At 36.6% G+C, this 25381-nt stretch overlaps 1 protein-coding gene across 1 annotated transcript in view; it reads right to left on the minus strand.

Moving 5' to 3' along the window:
- The window catches only part of St18 (ST18 C2H2C-type zinc finger transcription factor), a 147742-nt gene that overhangs the window by 112633 nt on the left and 9728 nt on the right, over nt 1-25381 (minus strand). The window contains exons 4-5 of the mRNA XM_090338812.1: nt 16797-16839; nt 4214-4316 (exon numbers count right to left, since the gene is read on the minus strand). Of these exons, the coding sequence (XP_090194938.1) occupies nt 4214-4316; nt 16797-16839 (146 nt within the window). The remainder of the gene's footprint in view (nt 1-4213; nt 4317-16796; nt 16840-25381) is intronic.

The following is a 25381-nucleotide window of genomic DNA, read 5'->3' on the forward strand; positions in this document are numbered from 1 at the left end:
AGCCATCTCACCATTAAGGCATTGGAAGGAATGCATAAATATTCATAGACTTCCCCTAGACTGTGCTTGGAATGCTAGTCTCATAATTGCATTTTATTGAGCTATTGTCCTCTTGTTGGTGTAGCCTATACATCCTATATAAGCATTTAAAAACTGGCAACTTTGTATGTAATATTAACTTTTTAATTCAACTTGTGGATCAAGTTGTGAGAGTGAAAGGGACAAAGGCTACAAATTACAAGCAGTATATTTCACCTTCCTTCTCTCTCTTATTTGGAAGAACAATAGTTACTAAAATCAGTATCTGGTTATGGCTTGTGGTGTCTTGGGGAATAAAAACACACAATGGCTTGTGGTGTCATGGGGAAGCCTAAAACACACATTTTTCTTTTTAAGAATGGGGAATTTTAATGTTCATAAGATAGTTTTCTCTCTTCATCCACTTCAATTCAAATGCAGGTCTTTAAGGACCAGGGTTGTAATTCAGGGGTACAACATTTGCCCAGCATGAGTTCCATCTCTGGTAAAACAAACAAATAACAAGTCTTTGTTCTCTAGAGCATTGTACATGGGAACAGAAATTTCTAAGTATTCTTCACTTAGATTATTCCTGTGGATCTTAATAAATTGCTAATGGATAGACTGAATGTTTGCAAAAATCAAGCTTCACATTGAAATTGGGTACCTTGCTGAGGACATGGATCACTGAAGGAAAAGAGATTTCAACCTTACTGCCAATCCTGAGACCTGGAATGGGGAGTTGATGGCATCATCCTTCCTAATTCTTCTAGAATAGTAAAAGAAGCATGGGATTTTTCTCTAATTGAATAAAATGATGGAATAACATGCAATGTAATCTAGAAACTTTTACTTTTTTTGGAAATTTAATTTTTCTCCCCATTGGAAATGGGCATTTGATTACGTCTACTGGGAAGGTTCCAAATACTACTGGAACTAACTGTAAATTTTTCGAGTTTACTTTTTCCAACCTGTCCTCCAGATTTCACAGGGTTTTTAATGTAACTAATTCTGTAGTTCATGGATGAGAATGACAGAAAGCATTTTCTGAAATTTCAATAGTGTATTCTTCTTGGCTTTGACAACGTACCTTTCATAGGGATAAGAGTATGGAAGGTACTTATCTGAAACTACTTCAAGAAGACACTGGTTTAACCTGTAAGTATGGAAATACTCTGTATAATATTTATATTGACAGGGGACAAAAGGAGGTTTTGCTCAGTATCTAGTTCATAATGTAGCTGTGAAAGAAACCTTTAAGAGGGTGATTCTCTGTGGGAAAGGAGTAAATATAAGGACAAACAGAAAGTGGGACAGATACATGTGAAATAAAGACGTAAAAGCAACATTTGGAGGAAGGACATGAAAGAAGCAGAAATGGAACTAAGCTCACATAGAATGGAGACAAAAAATGACCACTAAACAAACCTAACTTCCTAAGTTTTGAAAGCTCTTCTTTAACAGGTTATTTACCAATGAATTTATATAGTGTATAAAGTGTCTTTCTAGCTAATTGTATTTGACCATCTTCTTCCTGGAGTATATCATATAAATGGCAAAAAGGAAACCTCTTACACAACTCTCAAAAGTACAGATCTGGTACCTGTTTGGATCTGAAGAGGGAATACCAGCACTTCTCTATGATACAAGGAATAATGCAGAGAACTTATAAATTCAATTTGGCTTGAATTTACTCACCACTTACTGGTACATAGGGAAATTTACTCCTTTTGAATTTTTTTAACTTAAAATCCTGTTTTAACCCAATGGCAATAAATAAATAAATAAACCAATAAATCAATCTAACTCTCCTGATAAGTAATCACTTCTTAAAAATTAGATACAGCATATCTCTTGCTGATAATGAAATTTTGTTTCTCCTTTCCAACAGAGCATTACACAATAACCTCATTGTAGACTTACATTATTAATAGTTAGGGTCTCTTAATATCAGTAAAATTCTGATGATCATCATGTTTTTTGTTTTTGTTTTTTGGTCTATCATGGAGCATAAACTCTGGGTCTGGGCATTGTCCTTGAGCTCTTCAGTTCAAGCCTACTGCCCTAATCTTTGAGCCACAGCACCACTTCTGATTTTCTTGTGGAAAACTGGAGATTCAAGAGTCTCACGGATTCTTAGTGCCCAGGCTGGCTTTGAACTGCTATCCTCAGATCTCAGCCTGAATAGCTAGGATTACAGGCATGAGCCACTGGTGCCTGACTTGATCATCATGTTTTGAGTGCATTCTCTGAAAACTCCTTGTCCAATGACTTTTAGCATTGCCTACTTAAGTAGGCAAGTTCTAATTTGAGAACTTTTTCACCTACAGCTTGCAACAATTTCCTTCCTTAACTAGGTCTCACCAGGCTACTCTCCTGACATGTGTACTGGCAGCATGGTTCTTTCTATGTTATGACTATCATTTAATATTGAGGAGTTCTCAGAAATGGCAGAAGGATGTTCGGTGGCTGGCAAGAAAAGGTCTGGGATCCTCTCCACTGGGAGCCTTTTATTCTTAGTGGATACTTTATGAAAATGAATTTTGAAGGTAACAAACAGAAATCTAGGAAGTTGGATAAGGTTAAGCTGAAAAATGAAAAAAAAAAACCAACTAGATGATAATGCCAGAGCACTGGAATGAAATTTGTATAGACTGAGGAACTAAGAACCTCACATGCAGTGTTCTTTCTTTTGATGATGCTGGCCTCAAATTGTTCTAAATATAGCTTTGGATCAGTCCAAATGACAGACAAAATGTTTACCTGCTCTACAAGGAAAAATTCTAGGGCAGTGAGCTGCAATAATGAATAAAGGAGAATGTTAATTTATGATAGAAATGAGAGTATTTAAGTATGTATTTTTCTGTTCTGACTCTGTTTATACTTTTCTAGTTTTCTTTTCAGAACTTTATTGATTACTCAGGAAATAGAGATATATTTTAAAAAGTAAGCTTTTAAAAAAATAAAGCTTAACAGATTTTTTTCACTCTTCATTTAGAGAACACAATTCTTGATTTTAACTCTTTGTTCCTGTGTATCTCTCATTGTAGTGTCTTTGACTCTTTATAGAAAGCTAAATATGTGATTTATGTTTTTTTTCACATCTCCTTAATCTCTTCCTTCCCATAAACACCAAACTGGAGGAAGAAGCAACTTCAGTCTGCCATATGATTAAGCACAATTTTCTAGGCAATAACTCTATTCCACTTTCATGAATATCATTCTCAGGTTATAGGATTTACCAGAGTCACTGGTAAGTGCATAGCACAGAAGAAATCTTAACCTGGAGACAAGATTGGGTAGTGTCATAACAAGGATGATTTCTTAGGATTCTCCCTTTTGATTTCTGAGTTATCTCTGCTGTTGTAGACTTCATTTACTCTGTAACTTCGTACAACTGGCAATGCTGAATATAAACCAAACCCATATGTTTGTGTCCTTTTGCCAAATGACTCCAGCAAATAGTTCTATTATTCCCTGAGGTAGCCAACGTGTGCCAAGGATTTCTATTAGTTGCTGTACCATGGCCTCAGAGTCACAGTTTTGTAACATTAGGGGACAATTGTAGGCTTTATGTTTTAAGGGATATTTTGTGCGTATTTTTTAATATTCCCTATTTAAAGATGACTTAGGATATTAGAGCTTTCAATTATTTTCTTCCTGATATTTTGAGATATATCTGTTGCAAAATATGAAAATATTGGAAAACAAGCTCCTTCATATAGATATACATTATTTAAAACACATTTTTTCTCAAGGACAAGCCAGCTTCTTTCTTAACTCTAGCATCATCTTGAATACTTTTAAACATTCTTTTAAAATGTTTTACTTATCTGCTCTTAATCCTCAAGCAAACTAATTTCCATTATAAATGAATTGAAATTAGATGTTGGAAACCATTTTAGCAATTAACTTTTCTTTAAGGGAAACATATATGACCAAATACCACATACCAATTAATATGCAAAAGTTTGTACCATCAGAATGCTTCACTTGTTTAGTAGTCAAAAGTCTTAAGTTGACTGTGCTTCTGAGAAAAATTATAATTCTGAATTTACCATTAATAATAAATTTCAAAGCAAATGCACAGAGATGGGGCACTGTTGCTGAGAAGAGCCTTTATAAAAGGCTCCATTTCTGTCAATATAGTCTACTTTTTAATAAATATGTAAACAAATTAAAATTGTAGCCATACCACTCTCTTTCTCCAGGTGACTTGTATGCCAGCTCAGACTGCCTGCTCCGTTAGAGCAACTAAATACCTTTGTCCAATTTAGTGAGAAAGCCTGAAAGTCATTCTGTTGAGAGAAAAATGAAATACGGAAAGCATATTAGGCTGGACAATAAACAGAGGAGTAATAATAAACACTGCTGGTAAGAACAAAAAATATGCTGCACATACAATATATAATAGGCAAAATTTTAAAAACCTGATACGCTGTATCATTGACAAAATAATTTTACAATATGAGTAAGTCAAATTATTTTTTGTCCTCCTAAACAAACTATATGTATATAGTATATATAGTATACCTACAGTATGTATATAATGTACAAATAGTATAAACTATACAGTATATCTTCAATTTAGCTGGAAAATGTGAATGAAGGACTCAACTATTACTATTATTGTGTATATGCCAGTGTGTGTGTGTGTTTGTGTGTGTGTGTGTGTGTGTGTGTGTTGCTGCTGCTGATGGACCCAGGATTCTGTTCTGTGCATGCTAAGCAAGGCTCTACCACTGAACTTTATCTCCATGCTTATTAATATTATTACTAGTTTTTATAGTGCTGGGGATGGAACCAAGGCCTCGACTTACTATTATTATTATTGTTTTTACTTTATGTTATCAAAAAGAAAAAGTTGAGACAAGATTTGCAATGTATATATAAAGTTGAATGATTTTTTGTTACTTTAAGTCCTTTCTAACAAGGCCATCATAAAATACTACTAGGACCAAGCATAGCAAAGCATGTTGTAATCTCAGCTACTCCAAAGGTGAAGACAAGGACCAAAGTTCAGGGCCAGACCTCAGCAAAACTGTGAAAGTCTCTCTGAAAAATAACTAAGGAGAAGGGGGGAGGGGGTGTTACTTTAAAGGTAGAGTGCCTGGAGGCCTGAGTTTTTAAAAAAGACTACTAATTCTTCAGCCAGTGTTTTAAGATGTTCTCAAAGAAAGAACTTTCCTCCTATCTTGGTGTTCTTTGCCACATAACAGTACAAAAGCAACAGTGTCTCTCTCTTTAGCCCAATGAATGGAACCAGAATCTGTTTTCATGAGGAAACTTGGAAATTCAGTGTAATGCACCCAACAAACCAGAGAGGGCCAATTTACACCAATGCCAGGCATAGAGATATTGCACATATGAAACACTAGTAGCTGGCAGTTCTGGCATTTCAGACCACAAGCCACCAACCTTCCTCGCAGATTTCTGTTGCCTGCCTTTCACCCTCTGCAGTATATTGAAACATGGGCCTCAGAACCGCAGATGTCTGTGTTACTTGGGGGCTTTGACCAAACATGAAGCAGATGCTTCCTCAACTCCAGTCAGCAACTGTAGTTCCTGGGGAGAAACAGGGGGAAACTCTCAGTTGCAGCAGATTGCTACCCAGGATGGAAGAAGTGAAAGGCAGCGCAAAGGCTTGGGAATTCTGAGTTTGTGTTTGATTGCAACTTAGAAAGAAAGAAAGGAAAGGCTTTTCCTACAAATGTTTTTGGCCCATTCTGCTGAACCCTCGGTTTAGAAAGAGTTGTGGGGCTTTCCACCTGCCTATTCCTCTTTGTTAGCCACGCACAAACCTAAAACAAAAGATCCTGGAAAGCAGTCACACTGGTGAACAAAGCTCTTTCTAAATCCTGAAAGTAATGGCTTTTTGTCTAATACCCTATCGTGTTATGTATTTATTAGCAATACATTTTCCATTTATTTTCTCAAAGATTGCCAATAAAGAACTGAATCACATAAGGGAGTAGCTGTAAAGCCTCTGAGTTCCCTAATGTCAGACTCATTAGCATCCGAATAACACACAGCAGCACATCATCTGCACAATTGCAATTTTTTACTACTTTTAATAGCGTTTCTCAAAGGGCTCATTTTCAACTTTCTTCAGTGGTTAGTTGGGTCTCCTGGGAAAAGAAGCTTCCTGACGCTCACAGCTTCCACTCAACAGCCCGGCCGTTTGCTGTCAGATGCATCAGCCCTCTGCCCTAACCCCATCTGCTGTGGCCCCCCTCCCTGGGGACTGAGTAGAGGCAGCACAGCTGAGATCGGCTTGGAGAAGTGTGCAGATAGGACTGAGAAAATACAAGTTTAGGAATATAATTTGACACACAAGGGCTCACCGTGTGGAGGCTCACCAAAATACAAATAGGCGCTGGGAGCCCTTCAGGCATGCTCATTCCACGGGTTCCTGTCAGTAATGACTCCACCCACCTGCTCTTCAGAAGCCTACCAAAAGGAATCTTCCACTAAAATCCATTCCCCTCATTATATCAAGGAGAGAACTTTAAACCCCTTTTACTAATTGTCATTCTTCAGGCAATTTTTTGCTAATAATCTTCCTTCAATCATTTTATAAAACTTAAGGGCTCAATAAAATATTCATAGGAAATACATGTTGGGAACTTGACCAAGCTCCCAGGACTCGCAATAGAGTGAGTTTTACTTTCATCTGCTGGAGATGTGCATGTTTGCACTGGAACCCATACTTTTCTAGAACAGTAATTTTAAAACATGAAACCATATGGCAGCCAAGATGTCAGTAACCTAACAGGTTACACAGTTTTTAGTTATGACTTGGCCTTGCTGGCTCTATGATGTCATTACCACGTTCTCCATTCGCCTGCCTTCCTGTCTGGCAGTAATTAGGGATAATAAGGATTATAATTTATAGATGTTCGTGGATGAGCACCTGCCTCTGAAAAAGACAGTTCCCCAAGCCTGTGGTACAATGTAATAAATCTACTGTGCCATTTTATTTAATTAATTACACCCCCCCAAGTACTGGGGCCTGAATTCAGAGGCTCATGCTCTCACTTAGCTTTTCTTCTCACAGACGGCACTCTACCACTTGAGTCACACCTGCACTTCTGGCTTTTTGCTAGTTAACTAGAGATAATAGTCTAGGTTCTGTCTGCCAAGGATGTTCCAAACAGATTCCACATCTCAGCCTTCTGAGTACTAAGGATTATAAGCATGAACCACCAGTTCCTGGCATGCTGTGCTATTTTAAAGCCTGAAATACATTGTTGTGAGATTAACTGATACGATAAATACATTAGTTGTATCTCTAAAATAGAGGAGCATGGATTTACTTAGTTTCCAAACCAAATTCAAAGTGAATAGTGAAAGGGTTAATAAACTTAATATGAAATATACAGAGCACATATAAGTTGTACTATAATCCCTGGGTACTGATACCACCACTGTGCTTTTGGGGTTTGCCTGCCAATGAAACTAGCCCATCACATATCAGTCAGGAAGAGCCTCTCTGAAGCTTGGAATGTTAATATTATCGCCAATGACTACTCTTAGAGTTGGATCCTTAACAAGTAGAAGTAAAAATGTCAGTATACTTATTTATGATAGCATCTTTGTCCCTTGTGTCTGTCTCTACAATTTTCAAGAGCTGTAATCTTGTAATCATGGTTCTAACTTTAGTATCTTCACCAATTGTTCACTGGCTGGAATGATTTAAAAAAGATTATTCTTATCTGATTTTAATGGTAAGACAATTTTAATAGCTTTAAATTTCCAGATATTTTTATGTTCATCAGTATGATTACTTAAGTTGTAGCCAAATTTCTGTGTAAAATACACCATTACATATACCATGTTCTACTATTATCAACACATACTGCTACATATATAATATACTACATACTATGCAATTATATTTTACTTACATCCAAATATGTACATTTGTCATTTTTTCTGTGTGGGTTGTATACCAGGACTGGGGCTTGAATTCAGGGCCTGAGCACTGTCCCTTAGCTTTTTTTCACTCAAGGCTGGCTCTCTACCACTTGAACTACATTTCCACTTCCAATTTTTTGCCGGTTAATTGGAGATAAGGGTCACACAGACTTTTCTGCTTGGGCTGGCTTTGAACTGAACTCTGAAGATTTCAGTTCAGATCTTAGCATCTTGAGAAGCTAGGAGTACAGAAGTAAGTCACCCACACTCAGCCCCTTATCCTAATGATCAAATCTCTGTGGAACACAGTGGAATTCTTATTTTCCATTTGCCATCATGCTCCTCAAAATTTCTATTGACAATTTCAATGTATTAGTATGAAAGTTTCTAATCAATAAGGTACAGAGTTGAGTTCTCCATGATAATGGAGATTCTATTTTTAGAAGTTTGAAGCAACAAATTTTCTGTGAGCCAATTTCTATATAATATTTATGTTTTGGGAAATGACTTTCTTCTGCCTAGCTCTCCTAGTTGATATTAGAGAATATGTTTTGTTGATCAGAACAAATGGAGAGATAAGTATTCAGTCCCATTTAAGATGTTTTAGGTAAAGTATAATACCATTAGTTGATCAAAAGCTTTGATTTTACTACAAGTCCAGACAGAGGAAGAGAGAGAGAGAGAGAGAGAGAGAGAGAGAGAGAGAGAGAGAGAGAGAGAGAGAGAGAGAGAGAGAGAGAGAGAATGCACACTTGAAAGCCAGCAACCATCACAAAGTGGGTCAGTGAGATTACTTCATCCCAAGAAGGATGCTGCAGACTTTAAATCATTACATAGTCAATAAGGCAAATTCTCTGACATTAGCATTCAAATTGCTTTTCATCACCCACTTTGAACAGTTTTCTGATTCCTTTAGTGAGTGTTGAAGTTACAATATAAACTAAACCCGTAATTCTGAACAACTGGTCACTTTTAAAGGAAGAACAAAGTAAAATTTGTTAAACAACGTTCCAAATTTCCATTGATGAATTTGATTTTTATTGGATTTCCCAGCCCTTTCTAATACCTGCCCTATGGAATCTATCAAAGAATTTGAAGTAAAAGGAGTGCTATAGAATTGCCTATTCTTCCAGAATAGGCAATCTTTGCGTCACAAGATGCTGAGGTCAAACAGAACATCAAAATAACTCTGGTTTCTACTGTGATAAACAGAAAAGAATTGAAAAAGTAATTTTCACTAGTACACATTTGTATATTTGTATTTATCCTCCTGGTTGCTGTAGAAATAACACCCAGATTCCTTCTCCTTAAACTTTGAAGCTATTCCAATAACTTATGCAAGACCTATATTTCTCCTTGCAAGATAATTTAACTTTCACCTGATTTAAGTCACAAAATAGCCCTCAAAGATACTTAAAGCCTTGCTGTAATTAACAGAACTGCATTTAGATGCCATTCATGACTGATAATTCCAACACCTTGTGGGAAAAAAGTTGCATGCTGTAAACATTATAAACATATTCAAATAAGCTTAACACAATCTGCCATGCTTATTTCTGCCTAGATCATGGACCAGCGAAATGGTTAATGCAAATGGATTTATAATTTGCTTTGGGGGGCCAGTTTCTTCTCCTTATTTATTAGCCCAGCTGATGGGGCAGATTTGATGAGGCACTTCTGGAATAATTGAGTCATCACACAAAGAAGGCTGCTAGCATTCAGAGTGGTTTTATCAGCAGCAAGCAGGCCTGATTACTGACAATTACACTCTGATCCGGTGATGGAGGAGAAAGAGCCAACGAGTGGGAAATGTCCGTGTTTCTATCCAGGAATAATTTCTACATTCATTTTACATGCTAAGTGTTTCCTATCTCTGCATAATAAACTGTAAACAGGAATAGATGGCACAATGTCCCTTAATATTTCCTGGTAATGAAGACACAAATGTACAGTGAGTGCTGATAAATATAGATGAAACATAAGCTATTCTCCCAGTCTGTATTGTTACCTTTAAAACAAATGCATTTTTGTGGTAAAAGCATAATCATAGCTAATGCAAAAAAATGACAGAAGATTGAAACTGTCCTTGTAACTACACAGAAACTTTGAAAAAGTCCTGTTAATCACTGCTGCTTTAAAGGCCAGTGAGCTGAAGGTGAGACTGTAGAAATCACATCATTTTGTTTCCAAACAGACAACTGTAAAAAAAACTCCTTGGGTTCCATGCAAGAGAGAACAGTGAGACAGTGACCTCCATTAACTAACTCTCAGAGAGAGCACATGTCAATGCTAAACTGAAAAGGCAATGAGGCTGGCTCAGGAAGACATCTCCAGGAGCATGAATTTCAGTTTCCCTTCCACCAAGCATTTCAACAAAGTGTGGATCATGAATAATGAAGTTAGTCCAAAGCTCCTTTGTAGAGCACTGCATTGCCTTTTAAAATGTGGTATCTATGATGATTTGTTTATGGTGTGGTTTATTAACAAAACATCATGGTGGGTAAAATACACACACACACACACACACACACACACACACACACACACACACACACACACACACCTGTCCCTTACAGAGCTGACTTGTTAAACTACTTTTTCAACTGATTCCAAATGGGAATATTTAGATTGCTTAATGTGCTACTGTAGATTTTAATGGAAACACTTTAATTTCCTGTAATATTGAGAGTTTTCTCTTTTACAAAAAGCCAATCAGGTGTGAAGCCACCGATAATGAACCTGCCTGGGTCTGTTTACTTAATCTTTTCTTTAAAGCCTCTTCCTAGCTTCCAAAGAAGGGAAAGTTATTCTCTTTTCTCCTGCCGTAACTATGGAAACTCTGTTTTATTAAACTAACCACTTAACTTCAAGGCTTGTGCTGCAACTAAATGTGCTATTTTGAGTAAATCTATACTAAACAACCTTAAAATGTCAAAACACTTTCAACAGAGTTCAAAGAGCACTTGTTGATTCAAAAACAGTGCTTTTCATTATTAAAAAGGGATTTTCTCTATTTTAGCTATTTTATTTTTATATAGATTGTCACTCAATATCACTGATATCCTTGGACATTTTCCATTTTCCTTATCTATTTTTTAAAGAAGTTCTTTAGAATTTTTTCAAGTCTACTGCTTTTCTCACAAAACCTGTTTAGCTTTTATTAATATCTTCATCATACTATATAAAAATGAATTAAGGTGAAAGAATATAGTCATTTGCTTCATTATGTGACTATGAAATATGGAATGAGAGAATTTATTGAGGATTACAAAGAAAATAACTTGCTTTTCAATTGTTTAGGCCAGTGGGATATTGGATTTGGGAAGAATAATTTTGGGGTTTTATCCTTACTATAGACCAGAATATTGAATACAAATATTTTTCTCCTAAATGTCTATTTATTATTGGTTTAATATTCAATTGTTGATCAGCAATCCATATTGCCTCACGTTTAGTCGAAGGGTAGAAAAATACCTATGTATGTATGTATATATGCATGCGTGTATGTATGTATGTAGATGTACATATATATATGTGTGTATCTCTCACAACTCTTGCCCTTAAAAGTACAAACCAGCAAGATAAGGACTATGGTATAAAGTAGTGGTATTAACAAAAGAAGGAAGAAGAAAAATTGGAGCAGATTTAAGACGAGCCCGGAAAAGCTTCTAGAAGATGATGACTCCTGAAAAATTCATCCCCAGAGACATTCAGAGAACTTTGACTAAAACAAATAAATGTCCCCAAAGACCAATGGAAAGGATACAAGTAGTCAAATTAGCTTGGATAAACAATGCATTAAAGCCATATTTTTTATGTTACAAGAGGGTCAAAGACACTAGATGAGCAAATTGGACAGCTAAAATTAAGTTTTGGATTTTTTAAAGTCATTTTTAACTTCCCATGGGTCAGAGGCATGATATAGTTGTTGAAATATGATTTGCTACTCCTGTTGTGATTTTCCAGCATCCTGTAATCCAGCAGCATGTAGACAGTATGTCCTTCTTTCTCACTGCCTTCTGTATGAACGACTATTCAGTCAGGTCAGTTCTATTTTGCTAGACTGGTAAAGGTCCATAGAACTGAGGTACTGTTGTTTAGACATTTAGATGTAACATAATTTCATAATCATGGTTAAGTGCTTGCTGTATTACTGTTTAATTGAATCAAAAGAAACTAAAAGCAATCGTTTTCAGATATTTGAGATTACATTTACTAGTTGGATTTTTTTCTCCTACTATTGGAACTTGAACTCAGGACCTTGTGATCTTCGTTGTCGTTTTTGCTCAAATCATTGCTCTACCACTTAGCTATACCTTCAATACCTATTAACTGGATTGTAATATAAAATATATTACACAAGACCTATAGGTTTTGCCAATTTGGTTACAATTCCAGCTATGGAGAAGTTATAATTTTTCTCATTTTTATTTATTGATTTTAATTTTTATTTATTTTAATTGTTAGGGTAATGTATAGATGGGTTATAATTACATTTGTCAGATAGTGGGCGCATTACTTATCCCAATTTGATACCTCTTCTCATGTTTTTGTCCCCGTTTCCCTCCCCAAACACCCTCCCAATCATTTTTTTTCCTTCCTTCCCTATTTCAAATTCCTTTTGTTTTTGAGACAAGATCTCACTCTGTAGTCCAGACTGACTTAAAACCTGCCTCAGCATCCAGAATACTGGGATTACAGGCATGTAATAACAAGACCCAGCATTTTTTCTTTCCCCATGATGAAAATATTAGTTCCCAGAATGAAAAGGAAAGCAAGTAGACGTTGTACTAGAGCTTAGGTCAGATAGCCCTTGCTCTGTTTTTCATTTACAAGAAAGATACAGGAATTCACACTATAGTAATTCAAAGTTCATAGAAATACAGTTAATCTTTTTCCAGATTTGAAAAGAAGACTGTCTAGGAAAAACTGTGATTCATTTGAACTAAGTGCATCATTCTTATACCTCCTACAACCTACAGCCTATAGCCATGTACTCCAAACTGATCACTTCAGTTTGAAGTGAAAAGTGGTGCTAACCTTAAGTTGGATAGGGAAGGGAGAAAAAAAAGATGAGAGTTGGGGGTGGGGGTAGGGAAATGGGGACCAAGACATGAGAAAGGGTATCAATGTATGTGAAGTAATGCACCTTCTATCTGGTGAATATAATGTAACCCTTCTATTAATTACAATAAAAATATATTAAAAAAACACAACTTAACCCACTATTTTATTTTTTATTAACCATGAAACAAAATAGTACTTTAAAATAAGTACTGTTTTTCTTTACTGAATTCCCACAACAAGCTAGGTGATCAAGGTCTGGCATTAGCCTGGGCAAAAGCTTAAGACCCCATGGGAAAATCTACAAGCAAAGACAGTAGGCCTATGGCCCAGGTGGCAAAAATGTTTAGGGCTTTAACCCAATTATCAGGACCAACTAAAAAGAAAAAGAAAGAAGGAGTAGGCAGAAAAAGAAGAGGATGAGAAACAAGAGGAGAAGGAGGAGGAGGAGGAGGAAGAGGAGGAGAGGAAGAAGAAGAAGATGAAGAAGAAGAGGAGGAGAAGGAGGTGGAGGAGGAAGAGGAGGAGGAGGAGGAGGAGGAGGAGGAGGAGGAGAAGGAGGAGGAAGAGAGAAAGAAGAAGAAGAAGGAGGAGGAGGAGGAGAAGGAGAAGGAGAAGGAGAAGGAGAAGGAGAAGGAGAAGGAGAAGAAGAAGAAGAAGAAGAAGAAGAAGAAGAAGAAGAAGAAGAAGAAGAAGAAGAAGAAGAAGAAGAACAACAACAACAACAACAACAACAACAACAAGAAGAAGAACAACAAGAAGAAGAAGAACAACAAGAAGAAGAAGAACAACAACAACAAGAAGAAGAAGAAGAACAACAACAACAACAACAAGAAGAAGAACAAGAAGAACAAGAAGAAGAAGAAGAACAACAACAACAACAACAGGAGGAGGAAGAGGAGGAAGAAGAAGAAGAAGAGCAGGAGGAGGAAGAAGAAGAAGAGGAGGAGGAGGAGGAAGAGGAGGAAGAGGAGAAAAAAGCAGCAGCAGAAGCTAAGTAAGATCACTACCTTATTCTAAGTCAGATAGGTAGGAAGAAGGGGAACTACACGATTTGTGGGGCAGCTGTCTGCTTTCAAGTACTGAGCTGGGCTGGGAGTTTGGCCTAGTGGTAGAGTGCTTGCCTAGCTTGCACGAAGATCTAGGTTTGATTCCTCGGTACCACACATGTAGAAAAAGCTGGAAGTGGTGCTATGGCTCAAGTGGCAGAGCTCTAGCCTTGAGAAAACCCAAGGACAGTGCCCAGGCCCTGAGCTCAAGTTCAGGATTGGCAAAAATAAAAAGTACTGAGTTCCATCTCTGCAGCACAGACCTGGATTCCATTGCTGTCCTCCTTGCTCAGTTACACACAGACTCTGCAGGCTTCTGCAAAACACACAATTATTTTTACCTCTGTTGGACTGGCACTGGGTTTACACAAATCGGTGAAGAATGTATAGTGGTAAAAGGTGTCCAAGTAGAAGACAGAAATCTCTGAAGAGTGATTATTACCATTCCAATTCACAAAATAAATGCTTCAGTTTCTATAGACTCTCAACTTTGGCCTTTATAAGAAACGAATACCAAGAAGCTGAAACATGTGTTCAGAAGAAGAGAGGTAAGGGGAGGAGAGGAGGCACACAAATGAGAGAAAGTGTGGGCAAAGATAGTCATAATACTCAATGTATATACGTAAAAATGGAACCAGGTAACTTAAGGGTCTGACTGAGGTTGAGAGAGATGTGGGAGAATGATAGAAGGAGTGATACTAATCAAGAGGCACTGCACTCATAAATTCGTATGATGAACTGAAAGCCCTTTGCATAATACTTAAGAAAGAAAAAGGAAAGATTTTTCATAGAATTTATATTGTAACTTATATATAATTTTAATGTGTAGAGGGGTTACAGTTACCTTCACCAGATAGAAGGTGCATTACTTCTCACACATTGACACCCCTTCTCATATTTTTATCCCTATTTCCTTCTCCCCACCCTTCCCCCTTATCTTTTTCCCCTCCTATTTCAAATAAACAAATACACACACATACACACACACACACACACACACAGACACACACACACACACACACACACACACTATACCAGGTAACAAAGTCAGCTACTGTAACAATATGAGATTAACCAAAGGGCAAGAGAAGAGAAATAACATAGTACATTGAGAATACCAGTCACTCATAATTAAGCTCTTGTTTCCATGTCCTTGAGGTCCATTAATTTGGCCTCATCCTACATGGCCTTATGTATCTAGGGTTTGAGCTATTGTAATCCTCTGCTAGGAGAGTCCTAGGTTTGTGCTGATTATTACAAATGAGGAAAACCATGATCTATTCTTTTTGTTTGTTTTCTATTGCTACTGCAGCAAATTTTCACAGATTTAGTCATTTAAAATAGCCAAACATCAAGAAGGGGGGGGGCGTGGGGGGGAGGGAAATGGGGACCAAGACATGAGAAAGGGTATCAATGTATGTGAATTAATGCACCTTCTATCTGGCAAATATAATGTAACCCTTCTATTAATTACAATAAAAATATATGAAAAGGGGGGGAGGGAAATGGGGACCAAGACATGAGAAAGGGTATTAACGTACGTGAACTAATGTACCTTCTATCTGGCAAATATAATGTAACCCTTCTATTAATTACAATAAAAAATATATGAAAAAATATATATCAAAACAAAACAAAACAAAAAAAACAGCCAAACATGTCTTACAATTTTGAAGACCTATGATCTGGTACTGCCTCTCTAGAATAAAACCAAGTCAGGGCTGCATTTCTTTCTGGATGTTCCAAGGGAGAATTAGTTTCCTTACTCATTGGGTAATAGAATCAGTTACTTGACGATTTAGGACCGAAGTCACCATTCACTTTCTGGCTGTAAACTGAGAGCCATTCCAAACTTTAGATGCATTCTTTGGGTATGGCCTGTTCCACCATCTTCAAAGCTGGGCTGAGTTGCATCCTTAATATTTGACATCTTCCTGACTCATTCTTCCTTTCTTTTAAGGACAACAAGATTAGTTAAGTATAATGTACTATGTGAAGTTATTTCTTTTCTCTTTTTATTCCCCTTAGGGTTAATCTCATGTTGTTACTGTATCTGATTTTGGTACCTGATGTATTGGATATACATTTAATTTTTTCTTTGAATCAGGGAGGAGAAAGGGAAAAACAAGATGATTGGGAGGAGTTAGGAGTAGGGAAAGTGGGAAAAAAATGGGAAGGAGCATCAATGTTCAAGTAGTAATGTACCCACTACCTGAAGAATATAACTGTAATCCCTCTGTACATCACACCTACAATAAAGTACAATAAAAGAAAATTTTTAAAGGATTAGTTAAGTCTTCATCTGAATAATTCAGGATATTTTCTTCTACCTCAAAGTTCTTAATTCAGTTGTACACCATTGGCATTGAGGGCAATATATTCACAGCTGTCAAAGGCTACAGCCTACATATCTTGGGAGAAACATTATTCTATCTACCACATTCTTTAGTTGCTTAAGTAAATTCTGAATGATTTTAAGTATCACTTCTCCTTGTATCAGGCATGTGAAGTCATGAATCAAAATGAACAGGGCAATGAATAAATAAATATATGACTATGGCCCAAAGTACTATGAAGATATCAGTCTCAAATTAAAACATCCTTGCTAGTTCTTAAAATCAAATTCCACAACAGTTTGAGTTTTTGAGGGGCACTGAAAAGTTGGTGATTTGAATAGAGAAAAAGAAAGAAAAAGCTGAAAATTATACTCCCTTGAGGGAGAGCCAAATTTAAACAGGCTTCACTTACCTTCCCTAACAGCAAGTGAATTTGAACTGGAGAGTTTCCATTGCTGCAAAAGAGAGGCATCATCAGAGAAAACATAGAAAGAAAAAGAGAAAACTTCATTAACTGGCAATTATCTCCAGCTTATTAATTATATAAAACAATTCTTTCAAGTAATTTGCCAACTATCAGAATATGGGATGTAGTACTAGTATCTTCAGTAGTCAGACAAATTATTATTTGAAAGAACTCTTGTTCAACAAGAAAAACAGGTGTTTACTATTATTAAAAAAATGCTTTTTCGATTTGAGTCCTTTTGTATAGAAGTACATTTGAGAACCTTTTCTAGGGACACACCTGAAAGTGAATTATCAATGATGGTCTTTTAAAAAAAAAGAATCAGTGGTTTAACACTAATTTCTAATCAGATCCTACAGAAAGGAACAGCCCGCACGGCAGCTGTACTTTTCCCAGGGTTAATTACCTTTCACTGCTCTCTACTAATGAGTCAGCTGTTCCTGTCACCACACACTACACTGGTTCATCTGGAGCTCTAGCTGTGGACAAACACAAGACTGACAGTCCTATTTACATACGGGGAGGAGGCAACGATTTCAAGAGGATCTTTTTAAAATCCTGTAATGCTTATGCTAAAAATATTATTGACAAATAAGCTTTTTTTTAGGCAACTACTGCTTTTCAGCAGGGTCACAGGGTACACCACTAGGAGATGTAAAACAATGTGAAGCTTTGGAAAGAGGTGATCTTCATCACCTCCACAGGAGGCTTTGTCTCACTGATCCTCAGCCTTGTGAATGACAGTCACCCCTTGGGGATGAAAGACAGATAATCTCAGAACTTTGCAGCTTTTTCAAAGACAAAAAGACTGCCTCAAAGTAGTCATGGACACAAAATTCAACTCAAAGGCAGAAACAAGCAAAGAGAAAAAGACCTACAAAGTATATGAGCTCTGTTGGTACATTTGAAAATGGAGAGTTCAAAAAAAAAAAAACAAGTTCACCTGCTGGGTGCCAATGGCTCACACCTGGAATCCTAGTTTCTCAGGAGGCTAAGACCTGGAACATCTTGGCTTAAACTCAGTCTGGGCAGAAAAGTATGTGAGACTTCATCTCCAGTTAACCAGCAAATTGCCATATTGGAGGTGAAGATGTGGCTCAACTGGTAGAGCTCCAGCCATGAGCAAAGAAAGTTCAGCAAGAATGTAAGGCTCCTTAAGTTCAAGTTCAGGTAGTAATGCGTACATGAAAATAAACTTAAAAACTACTTTTACCTTATCTAAGCCATTTCTGGATTATATAATATATAATATATATTTGCTTTTAGCAATATATATGTATATATTCAACTTTACATATATATGCTCATATGCTTATAGATGATTTACAATTAAAATAGTTATTTTTGCTCAGATAATGGTGGCTATATCATTGCACAATGTGGGCAAATTTTAATACCCATGGGAATCACCTGAATGTTACATTTATGGGCCAATCTTGCTCTATGTCATGTATATCTCATAGGGTACAGAAGGTTGGTCCATGGCCATACTGAATAGCAAAGTAACAAATAGTGGCTCTCAAGCATTAGCTTGCCTTAGAAATAACTATCTGGAGGGTGTGCCACAGCACAAGAGCCTGATTCCATAGTTCTGGAGTAAGTCTGAGAATTTGTAATTCTAACAAGCACAGGTAATGCTGGAGCTGATGGTCTGGGGACCACTGAAAACCGTTGCTTTCACAATTTAGTAGTAAATACATTGAAGAATTCCCAAACCCCAAAGGTGACTAGTGTAGAAGCACGTAGAACAGAACAACATCCATTTTATTCTAGAGTCATTTATTTGCTCTGGCCTCACTACTTGACGATAGAAAGGAACAGATAAAAAGTGAACGTTTTGGCTCATCGCTGAAGTAGGTTCTGAGAACCACTTTATAGCTTATTGAACTTGATCTTCCCTTCAGATGAAGCCATTCATGTCAAGAAAGAAACAGCAATTATGTACTTCATTACAGGTGTCGTTATCAAATGTAAGCTCACAAATTACAAATCTAAAGCTTGTAAAATATTTAAACTTGCCAAAAGCAAATAAAATATGAGAATTAATTCAAATTATATCATAAACAAATTTAAATGTCAAACAATGATACAAATTTACTTGAGATATTCAATGTTTGCCAAACCCAGTCAAATGTAGCTTATTCTTCAAATGGTGCAACATGTTTCTTGTACACACTCATACATTAAGTTTTTATATTGATTGTTGTTATTTTGAAGAATACATTGTACTAAAGTTGCTGGAGGATGGAAAGACCTTTTAATCAATACTAAAAATATATTTGCATTGCTGTTCAAATAAATATGTCAGGGTTCTCATAGGCATTTTATGACATGGTTCCTTAGTTGGAAAGCATATTTTAGAAAGAAATGAGTAATAAGAGGAATTATCACATGCAACATCTGCTGAATGTGGTTTAGAAAAGAAATGGAGATTGATCCTCAAATAGCAAGTCACTCTCTTTGCAGAAGCTAGGTGCTCTGGCCAGGAACCACTATTCCATGTCTTGAAATACTAACACTAATTTATTTACTTGGACTCCAGTAAAGCTGGAAGAATAGGGATCCATGCTCACAATCTACAAAAAAGATTTTGAGTCAATCCTCTCTCTGAATGATTTGTTTTAGCTGATCTACAAGGCTATTTTTAAAGTATCATTCTCATTTTCCTCTCACAAGAGAAAAATAATCTAAAAAAGGTAATTCAGGAAATGTCAAAGTAATCAGTATTTTTGGTATATAACAATGTTATTTAGTTAAGTCATGAACTTATGTAATGGAATTTCTTTCGGCACTTATTTCCCTGGGGAATGCAAACTAGTAGCATTCTATAAGTGTAGAGAGGTATGCTGTTCTTAACAGGAAAAGGTATTTCTATTGTACAAAAAAATTTTAATGAAAAGGTATAATAAGAGCCAGGTGCTTACAGCTCACACCAGTAATCATAGCTACTCAGGAGGCTAAGATCTGACGACTGTAGATCAAAGTCAGCCCAGGCAGGAAAGCTTATGAGACTTATCTCTAATAAACAACCCCAAAAACCCCACTAGAACAGAAGTGGAGTTTTGGTTCTAGTGGTAGAGGATTAGTCTTGAGGAAAATAAAGCTCAAGGACAGCAATCAGGCTCTGACTTAAGCCCCATAACTGCAAAAAAAAAAATTCATATGTAAGGACTGGACTTGTTTCTTAATGATTTAGAATAATCTGGTGGTGGTCATGTGAGCACAATGAATAGTCTGATGAAAAATGGGTGACCTTGGAAGTTTAGAATAGCGATATCTCATGCCACGGGCTGAGTCTGCAGGTGAATGCCAGGCCCCTACCTAATCCCTGCTATTGCATGATTTTTATCTGTGTATGTGGTGGGGAGAATGGGGGAATTTGCAACTTGAGCTCAGGGCTTGGGTGCTGCTGTCCCTTAGCTTTTTCACTCAGGACTGGTGCTCTACAATTTAAGGCATAGCTCCAGTTCCAGAGTTTTGAGGGTTATTTGGAGATAAGAGTTGCACAGACTTTCTGCTTGGCAGCCCAATCCAGAACTTTGAACTGGAATCCTCAGATTTCAGCCTCCTAGCTAGAATTGTAGGCATGAGCTATCAATACCAGCTGGGATGATTTTTAGGAGTTATAGTAAATCTAGCCATATAGATTCAGTTAGTTGATCATCAATACTGTTTTCTCAGGTGACCAACCAGATATCAGTATAGTTCATTTCAGGCTTTGGCTTCTGTTTACGCAACTGCAGTCTATTATTTTCTTTTCTTTTTTTGCCAGTCCTGTGCTTGAGCTCAGGGCCTGAGCACTGTCTTTGGACTTTCTCAAAGCTAGAACTCTACCACTTGAGCCTCAGCACCACTTCAGGCTTTTTCTATATATGTGGTACCAAGGAATCGAACCCAGGTCTTCGTGCATGCTAGGCAAGCACTTCAACCACTAGGCCAAACTCCGGCTGCAATCTATTATTTTCATCAGCCAATGAAATTGGCCCCTTACCATATAACTATGTCTTAATACTGGTAGATTATTTTTTAAATACAATATTGGTTTTCTTTATAACACCTTAAATTATATTAAGTGTTAAAGTACATGATAAACACAATGTGTTCATCTATTGACTCTAAACACATCATTTATCCCTCTTGTCTAACTGAAACATGGACTAACTTTAACCCAGAACTCCTTCTCCATTCCACTGTGCTCTCTTGTTTCTCTGTGTTTCAAATTTCTTGTCAGATTACACATTTTAAACTAGGTGACATATTACTAAAAAGTTCAGGAATAGAATGTTTCAAAAGAACTGAGGAACCTGACGAATGTAATTGTAACCCCTGTATACATAACCCTGACAATAAAATAAAATGTAAAAAACTGGGGAATTCCTGCTTTAGATCTAATTTACACTACATGTTTTCCAAATGAATAAGGACAGTCATGAAAAGACTTTGCTCCAGAGTAACCTGGGCAGGCTTGCTTTCATCTGTTAACTCCTCCTGGCTTAGTAAAATCTCTGTTAATAGGAGAAACCCTGCTTGCCCTATCTTATCCCAAAGATGCTCTTCCTGTGTTCAGTATCCCTGAAGACTGAAAGCTCCCGTGGGCACAAATATTCTTTGGGCTTCCTTCCCTGAGCAGGCACCAGACCAAGTGCTGCCATCTGAGTGAGGAACATCCCATTCTCCACTAAACAAACCAGGATCCAGGATGAGGCCCTGGCCTCAGTGACACACATTTTAGAAAAACAATGTATCAACTGTTCGGCTATAAAAAGTAGATTATCTACAGCACATAGCACAAATAAAGTTTAAATTAGCTTATAAGACTAATAAATACAATGGTTTTTTTAATTGGTGTTTTACTGTTTTTGTATTTTTTTTCTTCTTCTTTTTTTTCCTTTTTTTTGGTCCTAGGGCTTGAACTCTGGGCCTGGGCGCTGTCCCTAAACTCTGCAGCTCAAGGTTACCACCGTACACCTTGAGTCGCAGCACCATATCCATCCAGTTTTCTGGTGGTTAACTGTAGATAAGAGTCTCGTGGTCTCTTGTGCTCTAGCTGGTTTTGAACCATGATCCTCAGCCTCCTGAATAGTGAGGATTACAGATGTGAGCCACCGCACCTGGCTAAATACAATGTTTCAAGTATGTGATACTGTATTATTGGTCTTTTATCTGAAAATTAGTGAAGTTAGAATGAATATTATAAAAATTATAAAAAAAAGGACATTCATTTTACAAATCCAGAAAAAACAAATGAATAAAAGTGTACATAATACAACTGCATCTTTAATGAATGACCACTAAAGGAAGGGATGCTCATGTTGAAGGACTGTTGGTCAGGAGTGGCCTATTAAGAATACTTAACAAAATCTAAATTAGACATCTGAGCAGAGCAATAGAAAGTAGGAAATACAGGTAGGGGTTTGGCCTCCTGGTAGAGTGCTTGCTTAGCATGCACGAAGACCAGAGTTCAGATTCCTTGGTACCACATACATAGAAAAACTCAGAAGTGGTGCTATGGCTCAAGTGGTAGAGTGCTAGTCTTGAGAAAGCCCAAGGACAGTGCTCAGGCCTTGGGTTCAAGCCCCATGACTGCAAAAAAAGTAGGAAATACAGCAGTATTTACATAAGCATAAATTAATGTACTAAGGAAATAATTATTTCAAATCAGACATAGCAACATATAATAACTCCACTGTTAATGACTCAAGTACCAGGCTAAGAATCTTATGTTATGTTAACTTACTCAAGTCTCATAGTGATCTAAATGGATTACATTATTATTCGCAGTTTTAGGTGAGGGGACTCAAGTCACATTGTTAGTAAAAGGGGTTGATATCCAAACATGTCTAGTGCTGTGTAGCTCTGGCTGCAAGACCTCTACATGTCTCCTTGGGCCAGTCACAGAAAATCCACAACTAGGCAAGCTGAACTTTTGTGCTGTACAGTGATTAGATATAAACTGGATAGGACACAAGAAACCAGTAAGAAGTGGTATGCTGAGGAAGAAAGTGCTAAATGACCTGAGGAACGCTTTGCAGTTGACTGGAGCCCATTGAGCTATGGCTCCATGCAGCAGGGTCAGGATAGGGACACGTTTTTGTGTCTAATGCAAGCCTAAATTTGAATCTTAACTGTGGCTTATATTGCTTAATGATCTCAGAACTGCATTTAACATCTCAAATCCACAGGTTCCTCAGCTGGTAAAAGGGACAATAAGATAACTCTTCTTAGGGAGCTGTAAGGATGTATGGGAGATATAGTACATAAAATACAAGACACATATACACAGTAGATGCTCAGTAAAATCCTATAATCAAAACTGAGATCAGGACCAGTTTAGCGTAGTGGTAGAGTGCTCACCTAGCATGCAGGAAGACCTGGGTTCAATTCCTTAGTACCACATATATAGTAAAAGCCAGAAGTGGTATTGTGGCTCAAGTAGTAGAGTCCTAGCCTTGAGAAAACCCAAGGACCCAGGCCCTGGGTCTAGCAAAACAAAAAATAAAACAAAAAATAAAATAAGATCAGTTCTTACACAAGCCATAGTATGTGTTTCCCAGAGTGTGTTGAGAAGAGTGTAGTAAATTCTTGGAGTTGCTTTTGAGGAAAGCATGAGGGGTAGCAGGAAAATTATATGATAATCATAAAAAGTATTTATTGGCTGTTTTATTTATTATGTTTTTGCTAAAGCCTGGTCTAATAGACATTAACCCAATATGCATAACTGTATTAATCAGGGAATGTTTATTATTCCTACTTCTAAAATGAGAAGTTTGATATTCAGGTTCTTATACAGAATTCCACTAATCCTACATACTGTACTTAATGCCAAGGCTCATGTATTTCATTGAAGCACTCCACCATCATCACTAGAAGCATGATAGAGTTTTAGAAATGTCTGTCACAGAAACTGTGTTCTTGTTGGGAGCCAAAACAAAAGTCATTGAGTCAATAAGTAAACCGTGCAGTTTAAAGAATCAATAAACTAATGTACACTAAAAGAGGGAAGCAGACTGTGGAAGGAATAACTTTGTTGATTTGAGAAAGAGTCAAAGCACAATGTACAGAGTATATCACTTAAGCCTATAATCTAAAACAAACACTAAATGATTGTAACCTAGTAACAAAACCAACCCAATTAGAAATAAGAAAATGAGAGCAAGAGAAGGTAGAGGGGAGAGTGGGTGGGACCAAAACACAATGCATACATGTATGGAAGGGTTACAATGGAACCTGTTTGTTTAATTAATGAGTTACAAGTTATAATTTCACAATAAAATGCATCCAGAAATTTACTTAAAATTGTCAAGACCTTGAAGATATTTCTCCAAAGAAGATATACAGATGTACAAGAAACATAAACATATGTTCAATATTATGGGTCGCTAGGGATGTGCAAATGAAAGCTACAAACAGATAGCATCTACACCCAGTAGGATGGAAATACTCAAATCCACATTCTATCAAGCGTTGAGAAGGATATAAAGGATTCAAACTCTTACACACTATAGTAGGAATGTAAAATAGCTCGGCCATATCAGAAGTCAGTCAGCTCATTTCCAACGTAATGTTTAGTGCGTATCATTGCTGAATTCTTCACCCTTTGTACTACCTTTTCTCTGATTTCTTTCCCTCTCCCCAAATCAGATAAACTTATATAAAATATAAAGGTTATAGATATCAAAAACAGTGACAAAAGGAATAAACCACAGGAAAAAAAGAACTGCAAACAATACAATAAAAAATCCTCTTGCTTCTATTTCTTGGAGTTCATTTCAAGAAGCATCATTTTATATGATCATATGCACATAGCTATTAAGTCATTGTGATTCTCTCCTAAGAATATCCTCCTTTGCTCTCACTGTGAAAATGCTTAAAGTGCTGCTTAATCATGTCCAAGTGTAACTCTTTGTCTTTACAAGTTGAGGGGAAGGAGAGGGGAAGAAGGTGAAAACGTGGAAAAGATGAGGAAGGGGGTAACATTGTTCAAAAAGAAATGTATTCATTACCTGACTTATTTTTTTTTTGGACAAAAACCAAAATTTATCACAACAAAATTTACAGCTCACCAAATGTTTTAAAGTTATATCATAACATTGAAGCTCAAAAGTATTTATAAATAAATGACATTGAGTGGAATTATTTATATTTCTTAAATCTGATAAAATAGTTATAATAAATTGGCATGAAATGAAGTATTATTAATGCTATTAATAATGTACTTAATATTAATAACATTTATCAATGTTTATTTCTTTTAAAGTTCATTACCTGACTTATATAACTGTAACCTCTTTGTACATCACCTTTACAATAAAAGTTAAATTAAAAAATTGTTAAAAGAAAGCACTCAGCATTTCTTAAATGATAACACAGAGTTACAACCTAACTGAGTACAGACCTAGGAGAAAGAAAAAGATACATCTATATAAGAAATTATAAAGAGACTACAGCATTATTGACAACAACTAAAAAGTAGAAACAAGGCAAATATCCACAAATGAATGGGAAAAAAGATACGGTATATTTTTAGTGGA

This window comes from Megascapheus bottae, chromosome 9, assembly GCF_031878675.1.
Source record: "Megascapheus bottae isolate mThoBot1 chromosome 9, mThoBot2.hap1, whole genome shotgun sequence".
In the NCBI taxonomy this organism is placed as follows: domain Eukaryota; kingdom Metazoa; phylum Chordata; class Mammalia; order Rodentia; family Geomyidae; genus Megascapheus; species Megascapheus bottae.